Source organism: Nomascus leucogenys, chromosome 1a, assembly GCF_006542625.1.
Source record: "Nomascus leucogenys isolate Asia chromosome 1a, Asia_NLE_v1, whole genome shotgun sequence".
NCBI classification, from domain to species: domain Eukaryota; kingdom Metazoa; phylum Chordata; class Mammalia; order Primates; family Hylobatidae; genus Nomascus; species Nomascus leucogenys.
Window position 1 is genome coordinate 85,495,678 of NC_044381.1, and position 12,639 is coordinate 85,508,316.

Sequence of the window (12,639 nt, forward strand, 5' to 3'; positions counted from 1 at the left end):
GCCCTTCCTCTTCCTTTCTGTTGTGATTGACTCTGGGATATATGATGTGGGATGTACTAGGTGCAATGCACCGTGTTCGTTATTGAGGCATAAGGTAAGGAAGGATCTTTTGAAATGTGAGGACATCATCCACAAACTGTCACTGACCATTTATGATTTATAACTAGAATGTAATAAGATTTATAAGATACACTTTAAAGCCTAAAAGAAAACCGAGTTTTTTCAACGTGTAACAACATGTAATAAATATTAATTTCAAAAACCAAAGTAGCCCCAGTTGGTCTTTTCTCTGCACCAAAACAATCCTCAAGGATGCATGAAAGCCCCGTGGACACTGTGGAGCAGACAGCTCCTAGTGTCCAGAAACCCATCTTAGTCCAAGTTGGGGGGCACTGCAAGAATTCAGTCCCCAGCCTACCACCTTCCAGCTCTGGGCCCTCAGAGAATGCCCATAGCCTTCCCGAGTCCCAATTCCCCAGTTTGTAAAATGGGAATAGAAATAATCTGCCTAATCTTCATGCCAGGGGGCCTGTGAAGATGACAGGGTAGATAAATGGATGGTTTTCCAACCTTCATGGAAGGCCTGAGCCTGAGTTTATGACCTCCTCTCCATTTTTAAGACATAAATCGATCATGCCATTCCTCTGCTCAAAACTCTCAAATAACCCTTTTTCACTCAGACTGAAAGCAGAGTCCTTCCACCGGCCTAGAAAGCCCCACCAATTCCAGCGGCACCTGCTTCCCTGCTTCTCACAGCTCCTCACTTGCTCACCTGTTGCAGCCACACTGCCTCCTAGCTGACCCCTGTCACAGGCAGGCTTTCACCTTAGGGCCTTTGCACTTCTGAACCCTTTGCTGGAACCCTTTTCTCCAGAGTACCATAGCTGACTCCCTCACTTCCTTTCCTCACGTAATAGATGACTCCCTCACCTTTAAGTTTTTGCTAAAATATCACCTTCTCTATGAGACTGACCCACTTAAAATTGCAGCCCACTCTGCTTACCCCCATCCTGCTCTACTTATATTTTCCCAAAGCACTTATCGCTATACAAGGTAATAAATAATCCATAGCTCACAATGTTTACCCTTCATTCTGTGTCTTCTCTGCTACCATATAAGTCCTGGAGGGCAGGTGTCTTTGATTTATTCATTGAGTTAAGCACCTATAGCAGTGTCAGGTATATTAATGACCTGCAATAAATAGGTTGGATCTTTCTTAGAAGTCCAGGATATAACATCAATAAAAGAAGGGCTGCTACAACTAAAGGGATTTGTGAGCTCAAAATCCCTCCTGCTATCTCTCTATGAGCAAGTGCAAAAACTGCTGACATTTGTTCTCCTGTGTGAAACCAGTTTTGAAGTTACAAATTGCTACTTGATGTCAGGTCCAAGGGCCTACACAAAAGCTTGCACATAGCAGGTGCCCAGTGATACAGATTATAAGGGGAAGGGAAGTAACATTTGTTGAGCGGCTACCAAATGATAGGCAGTGTCTGTGCCTAGTGAACTATAGAAGTGATTTCATGAAACTGTCAACCCTTCTACCATTGTCTCTCCAGGACCTCATACCAAGCCTGGCATGTATTAGGTACTCAGTAAATGCCTGCTTATTTCCCTAACAACCCTCTGAGGCAGGTACCATTATCCCCATCTTGGAAGGGCCCAAGATTCAGATTTAGATAGCTTGCTTAATGTCATAGAGCTCGTGAGTATCAGAGCCAGGATTTAAATTCTTCTCAGACAAGCTTCAGCCTCTCTGATTCTTTGAGAGAATGTATATTAGACCATCCCTCCGAGCTTCCCTGAAGCAGAGCTGTCTCCCAGTGACACCAGAGATGAGGGGAGGGGTCTCTTTTTCCACCTGGACTCACTTCCTCCCTTTGTGCATTTGTCTCACCTGGAGGGGTCCCCTGCTACCTTTTGATTAATGGGTCTACCCTTCCCATCCCCCCTGGCTGAATGACCCCAGAGTTAGCTGCAGTTCATCTTGAATCATAAATCAAGTTCTCAAAGACATTGCAGCTTTGTGCTCAAAATCTCACTAGAATTCAAATTCTTTGTGAAAGGCATTTGCTTATGAGTAGAATGATGGATTCATCAAGTCTCTCCTTTTAAGAAAAATCTGGATGGTATCTGCTGGTTTCTACCTGCTCCCTCCAAGAAAAAAACAGCCCTAGTTAGTCAATTTCATGTAGTTAGAATTCCCCCAAGGACCTCATACTCAGCTTCCACCCTGGCCATACTAAAGAAGAGCCCCAATCATGTTGCCATTTTACATAGATAGAAATCATTTGCAACTTGCACATTTGTTGTGCTTTCCATATACCCACGATTAGCTCGGATTTTATTTTTTAGCCATTGCTGAAGTGTCACGCGCCAGCTATTTACACTGTATAGGGACAAAACAACCTAATGTATGTCCCAGACCTATTTTATAGAAGCCGAGAGGCAGCCTCTGGGTCTCCGGTTCCCAGAACTCTAGCCCTGGGAGAAAGCATCTCCATAAATCTCCTGATGCTTTATGCCAGGTTAGAATTTCTCTTGGGAATTTTGGAGTTTGTATAAGAGTTGCCTTTAAAGGCAATTGATGAACTACAGATGTCAGGTGGGTTTTCATTTTCTGTGTGCTTTTTATTTCATCTAGAACCAACAGTGGCCTTTAGAATTGGATTCTTTTCAGAGATTCTCTCTATAGGTTTCATGTTCAAAGGCTCCAGGTTGGAGGGGCTCGAGGTTCAGCTGAGTGTCAGAAATGACCAATTCTGGCTGGACGCGGTGGCTCACGCCTGTAATCCCAGCACTATGGGAGGCCGAGGCATGCAGATCACTTGAGGTCAGGAGTTCGAGACCAGCCTGGCCAACATGGTGAAACCCCGTCTCTACTAAAAATACAAAAAAAAATTATCTGGGCATGGTGGCACATACCTGTAATCCCAGCTACTCAGGAGACTGAGGCAGGAGAATCCCTTGAACTTGGGAGATGGAGGTTGTAGTGAGCTGAGGTCACGCCATTGCACTCCAGCCTGGGCGACAGAGTGAGACTCTGTCTCAAAAAAAAAAAAAAAAAAAAAAAGACCAATTTCACCAGTACTGCTCTATTAGAAAAAGGGTGGGGGTAGTTCTTCGGTTGTGTGACTATCCTGTGTACTGGAGGACATTTGTACTTGCAGCCTCATCCAGAAAATGCCAGGAGCATTCCCCGAGGCACTGTAACAGTCAGAGGTGTCTGTGGGCAATACTCCAAGCAACCCCGGTTGAAAACACCAGCAAGGCTATCTCTGAAAGATGGTGAACTGGGGCAGCACCACTAAGTTTCACCATAAGTGAGGGGTCAGTCTAGATGGGCACTTTCTTCCCACTGTAAGCTGCTTCCTATTCTTGTTGCCTTTGATGATCTTTGTTTGCCTTCAAGTCAGGTTTGTTACAGCATTTGTTTTCATCTCTGATTCCTGCCGTATAAAAATGGGGGCAATGAGAAGGAAAAAGGAAATACTGAAATTTTCCCTCGGACTATAGCCTCCCAAGAAGGGTCGTGTTCTCTAGAATGACTTTTAACTCTTTATCCAGTTAATGATCGGGAGAGTTTACTAGATGTAGGTTCCCAAGCCCAGCAAGCAGAGTATGGGATAAGAGATAGAAACAGGGACAGAAAAAAATGGATCCATCAGGACCCAGACATTGGGGTGCAACCAGTGGGTCTTCTCCACCTCCACAGCGCATCGTTCTGACTTGCTTGTGGATTCCTGAGTACTGCTCATCTGCCCTACAAGGCATAGTGGGTTTGCTCTGATTTGTAGAAATGTCAGCATTCTTTGCAAGGTGAATGGCCAGAGTCGGGATCTTCTAGTCAGGTGGGGATTATATAACTCCCTGGGCCCTGGAAGAGCATGACTGTCTACCAGGAACCATCCAGAGAGGCTGTCAGATGAATCAGCATCTGTTCATGCCCTGCCTTGCTTCTCTTGGGTATGACTGCCTCACATGCCAACGCCCAGGCTTACAGGTCAACTATTCCAACCCTGCATCCTGCCCACTCTGCTTGCTGGGGAGTGCTCTCCACAGCTCTCAGTGCATCCTGTTTGTTCAGACCCCTTTGTCTTCCACTGGCGCAACCGAGAGAGGATTCCTCTGAGCCCCTTTGCTTTTGGCTTTGAAATCAGATCCTGGCACACCTGATTACACTCAATAGCTGGAAATGGTAAGGATGTCCGATGGCAGAGAGCTCTTGTTTTAAGTTCTGCATGCCAGGAAGGCAGGGGGCTGGGTCTCCTTCTCAGGGCTACGCTGGAGGGGGCAGGATGCTCTAGCGGAGGAAGCAAACAGTGTTAACTTGAAGGGAAATGCACTTGAAAAGGAACTCGAAGCACAGGCTGCCAAGCCGCGTAGAAGTGGTAACTGAGGACACACTGGGGGGCTCAGACCCCTTCCTCTCTGCTCATATGCCCCTAGATGGGAAACATTCAGTTCCTGCCCAAGGGAACCAGGAGAATCAAACCCGTCTGTCCTGCTTTTTCTGTAGAAGTGTCAGCTCTGAGGCCTTGACTAGGTGGAACAAATAGTGACTTACCTCTTAACCACAGTGAAAAACCTATCAAGCATTTGGGTATTAAGGGCAGCCCCTGTGTTCTCAAGGGACCCTCAGCCTCAGACACTGCCTCCTTTCAAGCAAAGGTGCTGCCCTGACACGCAAGTCCAGTGGCTTTAAGAGTCATTATGAAAATTTCACACAAACAAAAAGGCACAAAGAGCATCCATGTACCCAAACCCAGCTTAAGAAATGAAATGTTACTGATGCAATTAAAGCTGCCTTTGTCCTTTTGGTCCCATCCTTCCATCCTGGCTTCCCCCAGCAGTAACCACTCAGTCATTGACAAGCAGTTTCTCGTATGTTCTGGTGATGTGTGCATCCCTCTTTGGAATTACTTAACCTCTTTGAACCTCAGTGTATTCATCGGTAAAAGGGGGCTACTGACAGGATGAAGGAAAATGATTTATGACAAATATTTGGCTGTTGTTCCTATGAAAAAGAAAAAGTCAGCAGAAAAAAATGGGTCAAATGTAAGACCCTTTCCAGCCTGGCCCCAACTTGCCCTGACAGCCTCCTCTCCTCTTGTAGCGATGTTCCCTTCTCTCCTGTCTGCAGCAGTGTTCCCCAGATATGCCACCTGTGTCCATGCCTCTGGGCCAGTGTGGATGCTGTGCGTACTTGCCTGCAATGCTGGTCTCCTGTCACCATCTTCCTTTAACACTGGGCTCTACTGTCCCCAACTCTGACAGGGCCCAGATGCAGTGACTCCTTGGTGCTCCCATGGCCTGATACCTCTGTCTGAGCACTTGCGTATCGCTGTGATGTTCCTGGTATGTCTGCCTGGCTTTTTCACTGAGCTGCTTATGCAGCAAGGCAGGGACGGGGTCTTCTTCAGCCAGTGGCTTGGCCTATTGCCTTCTGGTGCATGGCAGGACCATATGCAGTGAATGAATGAATTCCATTAAGAACATTTGTGATTTATAGGAGGAGGTCAAAATATCAACATTAACAAGAGCTTGGAAGAAGTTGCTTTCCACCCTCATGAATGACTTCAAGGGTTCAGGTGCATGAGTGAATGACAGTTCCATCAACAGACTACAACTTTCTGCCCTAGTTAACGCAGGGCATCTCCATGTCCCCTGTTCTCCCTATGGGCATTTTTCTCTTTGAGGTTCCAAATCTTTTCTGTTCTAGAAGCACAGAACTACAAGTTCTCTCTCAACTCTTCAAATGAGGTTGGAACAAACAGAATGGGGGCATGAACTTTTTTCCCCATAACTTCAATAAACAACAGTTTTAGGCTCAGTAGGTTTTATGCAAGCCTTCAACATCTTTTTCTAGGTATCTTGACACTTGTGTTCTTTTTCTTCTTGCAGCCTATGGAAATTCCTAGAGACAGAGAAATGTGCAAATCTGTTCATCTTGCCAAGAAAAATCCGCTTTTCTGCCACAGAAACAAAGTATTGGGAAAGAGTCTTGTGGTAAAACACCCATTGTTCTCTGCTAAAACGTTTGGTTGCCACTGTGTAGACTCAGAGTTAGTCATGGAATTCTAGAGGATGTATCTCACAAGTGGGATCAAGAACAAGCCCGACAGTAATCTGCACCATAAGCTGATGTGATACCATAGCACTGACAATGGGCACACAGGTCTACTAGGAAGGGAACGGGAAATGGGAATGAGAGCAAGGGTTGGGTGGTGTTTGTGGAACACATAGGTCTTTTTTTAAATTTTCTCTTTCTAAAATATTTCATTTTTATGGAGGTGAAATTTATATAACATGAAATTAACCATTTTAAAGTAAACAATTCCATGGCAACTAGATATCATGATGTGCAACCAGCATCTCTGTCTAGTTCCAAATGTTTTTGTCACCCCAAAAGCAAGACCCATAACCATTATGCAAGTGTTCCCATTTCCCCCTCCTCCCAGCTCCTGGAAACCCACCAATCTACTCTGTTGCTGGGGATTTACCCATTCTGGATATTTCATATAAATGGAATCATATAGTATGTGACCTTTTATGCCTGTCTTCTTTCACTAGTATGTTTTCAAGATTTCTCCATGGTATAGCGTGCATCAGTACCTCATTCCTTTTTATGGCTGAATAATATTCCGTTGTCAGGATATACTGCATTTTGTTCTTCATTCGTCCATCAGTGGTCATTTGGGCTGGTTCCACCCTTCAGCTGTTGTGAATGTTGTGCTGCTATGAACTTGCGTATACATGTATTTATTTGAATACCTATTTTCAATTTTTTAGGGTATGTACCTAGGAGTGGATTTAGTAGTCATATGGTGATTCTATGTTTAACTTTTTGAAGAACTGCAATACTATTCTCCACATGGCTGAATCATTTTGTATTTCCATCAGCAATGTATGAGCACAGGTCAGATTTTTTGGGAGTCACATTTTAAAGTGGCACAAGACCCTTCTAGAGGGCTCTGTTCCATGCACACAAAACTCATAGTCTCCATGTGAAGACACAAATTTTGCACAAACATGCAAGCAGAGAAAGGAGAGAAAGTGGACCCTCAGCAGTCAAGTTGAAAGATGGTTCAGAGAAGCAGTGGACTTCACCCATTGTCTTGCTGCGCTCTCCATAGCTAAGCAAGGGGCAGACTGGAGATTCCACTGGCTACTTTGTCTTATTTTCACTTCTTTCCAGTTAATCCCCACTACTCTACCCTTTCCACAGGACTGTAGGGTTACGGTGACTTTCCTACCCCTAGCCAGGTTCCAGTGGCAGGGGACTCTGTGAATATGTGATCTAGTGTTCAGAGCTCCCAGATTTGCGCAGACTGAACTCTACACATACTACTTGTCAACGTCTGTGAGCCAGAAATAGGAGGAACACCTTTAAAAAGAAACCTACAAACACAAAGTTATTCATAGACACTCTTGAAGGGCAAAGCAGGGCCAACACCAGAGCCCCATTAAATTAGACTCATCAGAGGGAAAGGGCATAACACTGGTTTTTTTCTTAAAACCACCTGGAAGGAGCTGAGACCTGTACTAAATTTATATAGAAGTATTATTTGATTGGAAGAAACAAAAAAACGCATTGTATTATAATCTGTCTTCCCTTGCAGTCTGGTAGCTTAACTGTCAGCAATTTTGGAGGAAAGGCCTTCCCAACAGGGGACTGGGAACCCCTGGGCAATGTCTTTCCTATGAGACATGGATCTCTATGGTTGAATAAGGGGCTGAAGGAGGAAATAGACAACAGGGGTCAGAGAGCAAGGCCAGAGGAGGCCTTTGAGAAAAGAGAGTTGTGCCCCCTTTTCAGTGAGTGTGGTGCCTCTGGAGGTTGGCAAGAAGAGGAGAGGGTGAAGGGTTTGAGCACTGAGAGAGTGATGTTTCTGGTGGGGCTTTGCCAGAAGGGGGCTCATCACTCGTGAGTTTTTGCACTCATAAGCCTAAGGGGCACAATGGGTTTTGAAATCCCAGCATCTCCAACTAAGAACAGGAAGCCCTAGGACTCAGCACAGACTTGAGTCCCCCACTGGATGCAGTGTTTCTTACTAAGCGGAAAGAACTTGTTTTCACTCCCTGCCAATGAGTAAAGAATGAAGAGCTAGATTTTTCTTTGAATGTAGTGGATCATGACCCCTCCTTGAGACTAAGCAGAGAAGCAGTGATGTTACCATGGAGAGGAGTGAGCCCCTCACCCACCCCAGGTGAGAGGTCTTATCCTGACTTTTTAGTCATAATCCAATGTGATATTTTGCAGAGTTAGTGGATGCAGTAGGTTAAATGGTGGCTCCCTAAAAGATACGTCCATGTCCTTACCCCCAGAACGTGTAAATATGGCCTGATTTGTATAAAGGGTCTTTGCAGAGGTAATTAAGGATGTTGAGATGAGATCATCCTGAACTACCCAGGTGGGCCCTAAATCTAATGACAAAGTGTCCTGATAAGAGACACAGAGGGGGACAGTCACAAAGAGGATGAGGTAGTGTGACCACGGAGGCAGAGACTGGAGTCAAGCAGCCCCAAGCCAAGGAACACCTGGAGCCACCAGAAGCTGGAAGAGGCGAGGAAGAGGTCTCCCTGAGAGCCTTCAGAGGGAGCCTGGCCCTGCAGAAACCTTGACGTGGGGCTTCTGGCCGCCAGGACTATACAGACTACATTTCTGTGGTTTTAGGCCATTCTGTTCGTGATACTTTGTTGCTGCAGCCCTAGAAAACTAATGCAGTGGGGTTGCCCAGAGAGATGAAATGACTGGAGAGAGAGAGAATCTGGTCGTCTAGAAAACTGAGTTCAGCCCCTGGACTTGCTGCTGGGGTCTGAGGTGAACTTTCCTAAACGTTGTGCTGCCGGGTCTCTTCCCTCTTGCGTTCCTCATACATTAACTTCTCATGGCAGAGATCGGAGCTCATGGTTCACCTGAGGACACTACTAAGGACCAAGGAAGTTCGATCAGATCCTCACATCTATTTGAAATAGTGGTAGTGATAATGACCACACTCTATAGAATGTTTAACATGTGCTATGTATGTCACATACATTATCTCATTTAATCCTCAAAACAATCCTACATGGTTGCTATTCTCATCGCCATCTTACAGATGAGGAAACTGAGGCTCTGGGAGGTCATGTAATCTGTTCAAGGTCATTTGGCAAATGCTGGTGGAGGCAGACCTTGAATCCCAGGTTTGCCTGTGCTTGAGCCACAGTATTACAAAAGGCTCAAGCCCCACAGAGATAGTCAGGCCAGCAGCCCGTAGCACCCAGCTGTCAGATGAGAAAGGTTGTATTTATTTATGTATGTATTTTACTAGCAGCACTGGCATTAGAGTTTCTTTGTCAATGAGGGTTGGAGTGATGGGTTGATTGAAATGAAGTTTGCTGAGATGACCTGGTGGGTCCTGCTAACAGCAGATGGATGTCAAAACATTTGCATTCAGGGGGAGATAAAGTCAAAACTGGGACAAATCAACTTTCTCTCAGCTCCAGGGCTCTGAGGTCCTTTCTTGGCTCTCGGCCTTGTTGGGAAAAGAGAAGAACCCCCTGCCACATGGTCTCTCTGGTGTGAGAAGCTGACAGTCCACTGCTGAGCTTTCCCTGCTTTGCTACAAACAGAGGGCACCTCCCCACACAACTCCCTCTCCTGCTAGAATGGGAAGAGAGGATACTGGCTGTTAAGAAAAGCTCTAGGGAGCTCCTGTCCTGGGGCAAACTCAGTTTCTGGAGTCCCCTCTTATAGGGCTAAACCCAGGCGGGCTCTGACTGTTGGGGGTCCCTATGCCTCTCACAGTCATGTTTTCAGAGTTTTGGGAGATCTGGGCTGGTCTCCCTCTTGCCATGGTTCATGCTGGGGTGTGGCCAACATGGCAGCATCTCCCCTGCCCTCCCAGATTTCAGGTTGGAGGGAGTTCAGCTTCAGAGAGACCATCCACAGGCCTGCAGATTTCCTCCCATGCAGACCTCAGTGCAAGATAAAGTCAGGCAAGGCTGTGCCACATCACAACAGCATAATAAATCCCCCTCTGGCCTCCTCCCAGACTTATTGTTCTATTGCAGTTGTTTTGAATATGATCAAAAGGAAGGAAGAGACTGTGCTATCAGACTGAGGAAGAAGGATGCTCTCCTGACCGCTCCTGTTGCCCTTGGCCACCTTATTTTAAATATGAGGAAACCAAAGGGCAACGTGCAGCCTAACCCCATCCACATCATGAGGAGTGACGAGCTGCAGCCGAGGCCCCCTGGAGCTTTGGTGAGGCAGCAACCCCTGTGCAAACTCGCTGACAGCTACCTTAGATGTCCAGCCCTGTCCTTTTACACACCGTGGGGGGCTGGAAGGCCCAAGCACAGGGTCAGCAGCACTTTGAGGCCGGAGCCGGAAGTAGGCCCTGGAGCAGCTGAGGTAGCTGTTGTTAACCCCTTGGACTGAGAACTAAGGCTGTAAGGCCACAACTGTTGGAAATAATGGGCCAGAACAGGAACTCCCCAAGCTCAGCTGGCCCAGTGCCCACTTCTCAAGATAGTGAATGGCTCAAGTTCTTTGGAAATGTTGTCAATGTCAGGGCTTTGGCCTTGCCTATGTCCAGCCCAGGTTCAGGCACGGGCATGGGGTGGGGTGTGACATCGACCACCACCGCTGGATTCCTGCAAGGAACTAGAGCAGAAAGCAGCGACTTGCATTAGCCTTCAAAGGTAGAAAGGGCAGAGCCGAGTGTTCCTCTTCACAGACTTGCAGGCTCACACAGTCCTCTGCCCTCACGGAGGGACATCTGCCCTGCCCAACGCTCAGATGCTGATTCGCCAGGTGCCTGGCTGCCGCAGCCCGGTCACCTTTGTCTGGGCTGGAAGGCCACGTCTGAACCATCAAAGGAGCCTCAATGGGAGAGGACGTCAATGTGCTTCCTCAACCAGAAAGGTAGTTTGAGTTTGGCCAAAGCAGCCCAACCAAATAAGTAAAACCCTGTCAATGGAAAGATGGGGGCTGCTGGGAGATCACACGACAACAAAATGAGAACCATTATCAGTCTCATCCCAGCCTGAAGGAGGAAGAGCCTTTGAAGCCACAGACAGGCTGAACAGAACTTTCCACCTGAGAGATGCTGGAGATGGGAGGTCAGGCTGCACTCAGCCCCCACGAAAACTGATCAAAGCCTGCTGCAGAAGGGAGGGGGTGCACAGCTGCAGCTCCGACTCCCCCCACGGGCTGCCTGGGACTTTCTGAAGGCAACAGGGCTGCTTTTGCAGGGGCCTGTGGGAAAACCCAACACAGATGCACACTGCAGCCAAACCCCCGAGCACTGCTGGGAGAGGGAAAAACAAACCCCTCAATAGTCCTGAAAAGAAAAGGGAGGGAATCAAAGCACACAAAAATGCAAAGACCACCCACCTGATGAGTGCCTACCTTTCGGAAACAAATAACTCCTGGCTTCCAAGGCGCACTTCTAAAAGAACAGACGGACTGAACACTCTGCCTCAAAGCCGCCTGCACCAGGGGATTTGTGGGAAGCTGTGGCCCCTTCTAAGCATCAGAAGCTTAATTTAAAGTGTGTTGGCCTCTGCGGTGCCTATTCAAGGGCTCCCTTGCATCCGCTGTCCTCCCTGGGAACCCGGGAGACAAGAATCCTCATTTAGAAAAGGACAGGATCCTGTGTGAACTCCTTTATCGTGGTTCTCTCAGACAGGACAGCCATATCTGCCAGGGAACATTCTAGGGGGCATCTTTCAGGCTAGATCCAGGGTGATGTGGGCCCCTGCGAGGGCACCTTGGAAGGCTGTGTTCGTTCTGCCTGGACTGGTCCCTCTGGGACAGCCTCAGCCTACCCTGCCTGGTCTCACCCCTCCTCCCTCTGGCCTGAAGCCTCCTTTGGAGGACTGACACTTCATGGAGCCTGCAGTTTGATCTTTTCTGAAGTGGAGACAACAAAGCAAAGCCACTTCCACTGCATGCTGTCTCAAAAGAATAGGAAAGCTCTTCTCTCCTCCTTGGGAATGAGTTTGGAGGGAGGGTGGAGGGCGTAATGATGGGGAGGCCGTGGAGGTATTTTGGCGGAGGAGGGTGTGTGTGGAGAAAATGAGCCGCCCAGGAGCACAGGAGAAATTGACATGAGAACATTTCAGAAGCACTGGTTTAACCGGCGGACATTCTTTCCAAAATGGATGGACAAGCCTTTAGGAGTAGACAGAGGGCCTCAGGGAGGAGAAACAGAGCTGAGGAAGCGGCATCTCCCTTCCCCCTCCTCCAGAGGCTGATGCTAGAGAGAAGGTGGCAAGGCCTCACTGAGCGCCTACCCACCACTCACTAGATTTCTATCTTTTTATTACCTTACCCTGGGAGATGAATGGGGTTATCTCCATTTTCCAGGTGACAAACAGAGATTCAGAGAGGTGATGAGAGGCTCTCCAAGGACCCGTATGGAAGTGTCAGCTGGAATTCAACCCTCAGGCAGCCTGGCTCCAAAGTTCACAACCTTTCCTACTCGTTTCAGCCCTGCCCTGCCTCTCAGGGCTAAGAAGATGTTAGTAGATGTTCCATAAATATTTATTAAATTGAACTGAACTCAGCAGCTGAACACACGCAGGCCTCTTCCACCCTGACCAAGAGGAATCCTTTGAGGGTCTGCGGTATGGAAAGAAATTCTCTGA

The 12,639-nt window shown here is 47.4% G+C and overlaps 1 protein-coding gene across 5 annotated transcripts in view; it reads left to right on the top strand.

Moving 5' to 3' along the window:
- Positions 1–12,639, top strand: part of RAD51B (RAD51 paralog B) — a 915,086-nt gene that overhangs the window by 674,230 nt on the left and 228,217 nt on the right. The window contains exon 11 of one of the 5 annotated variants that reach the window (XM_003263603.3): positions 5,905–6,540. The exons of the other annotated variants lie outside the window; for them this stretch is intronic. Within the exon in view, the coding sequence (XP_003263651.1) occupies positions 5,905–5,921 (17 nt within the window). The 3' untranslated portion in view covers positions 5,922–6,540. Of the gene's footprint in view, positions 1–5,904; positions 6,541–12,639 lie in introns of those variants that run through there. 5 annotated transcript variants of the gene reach the window in all.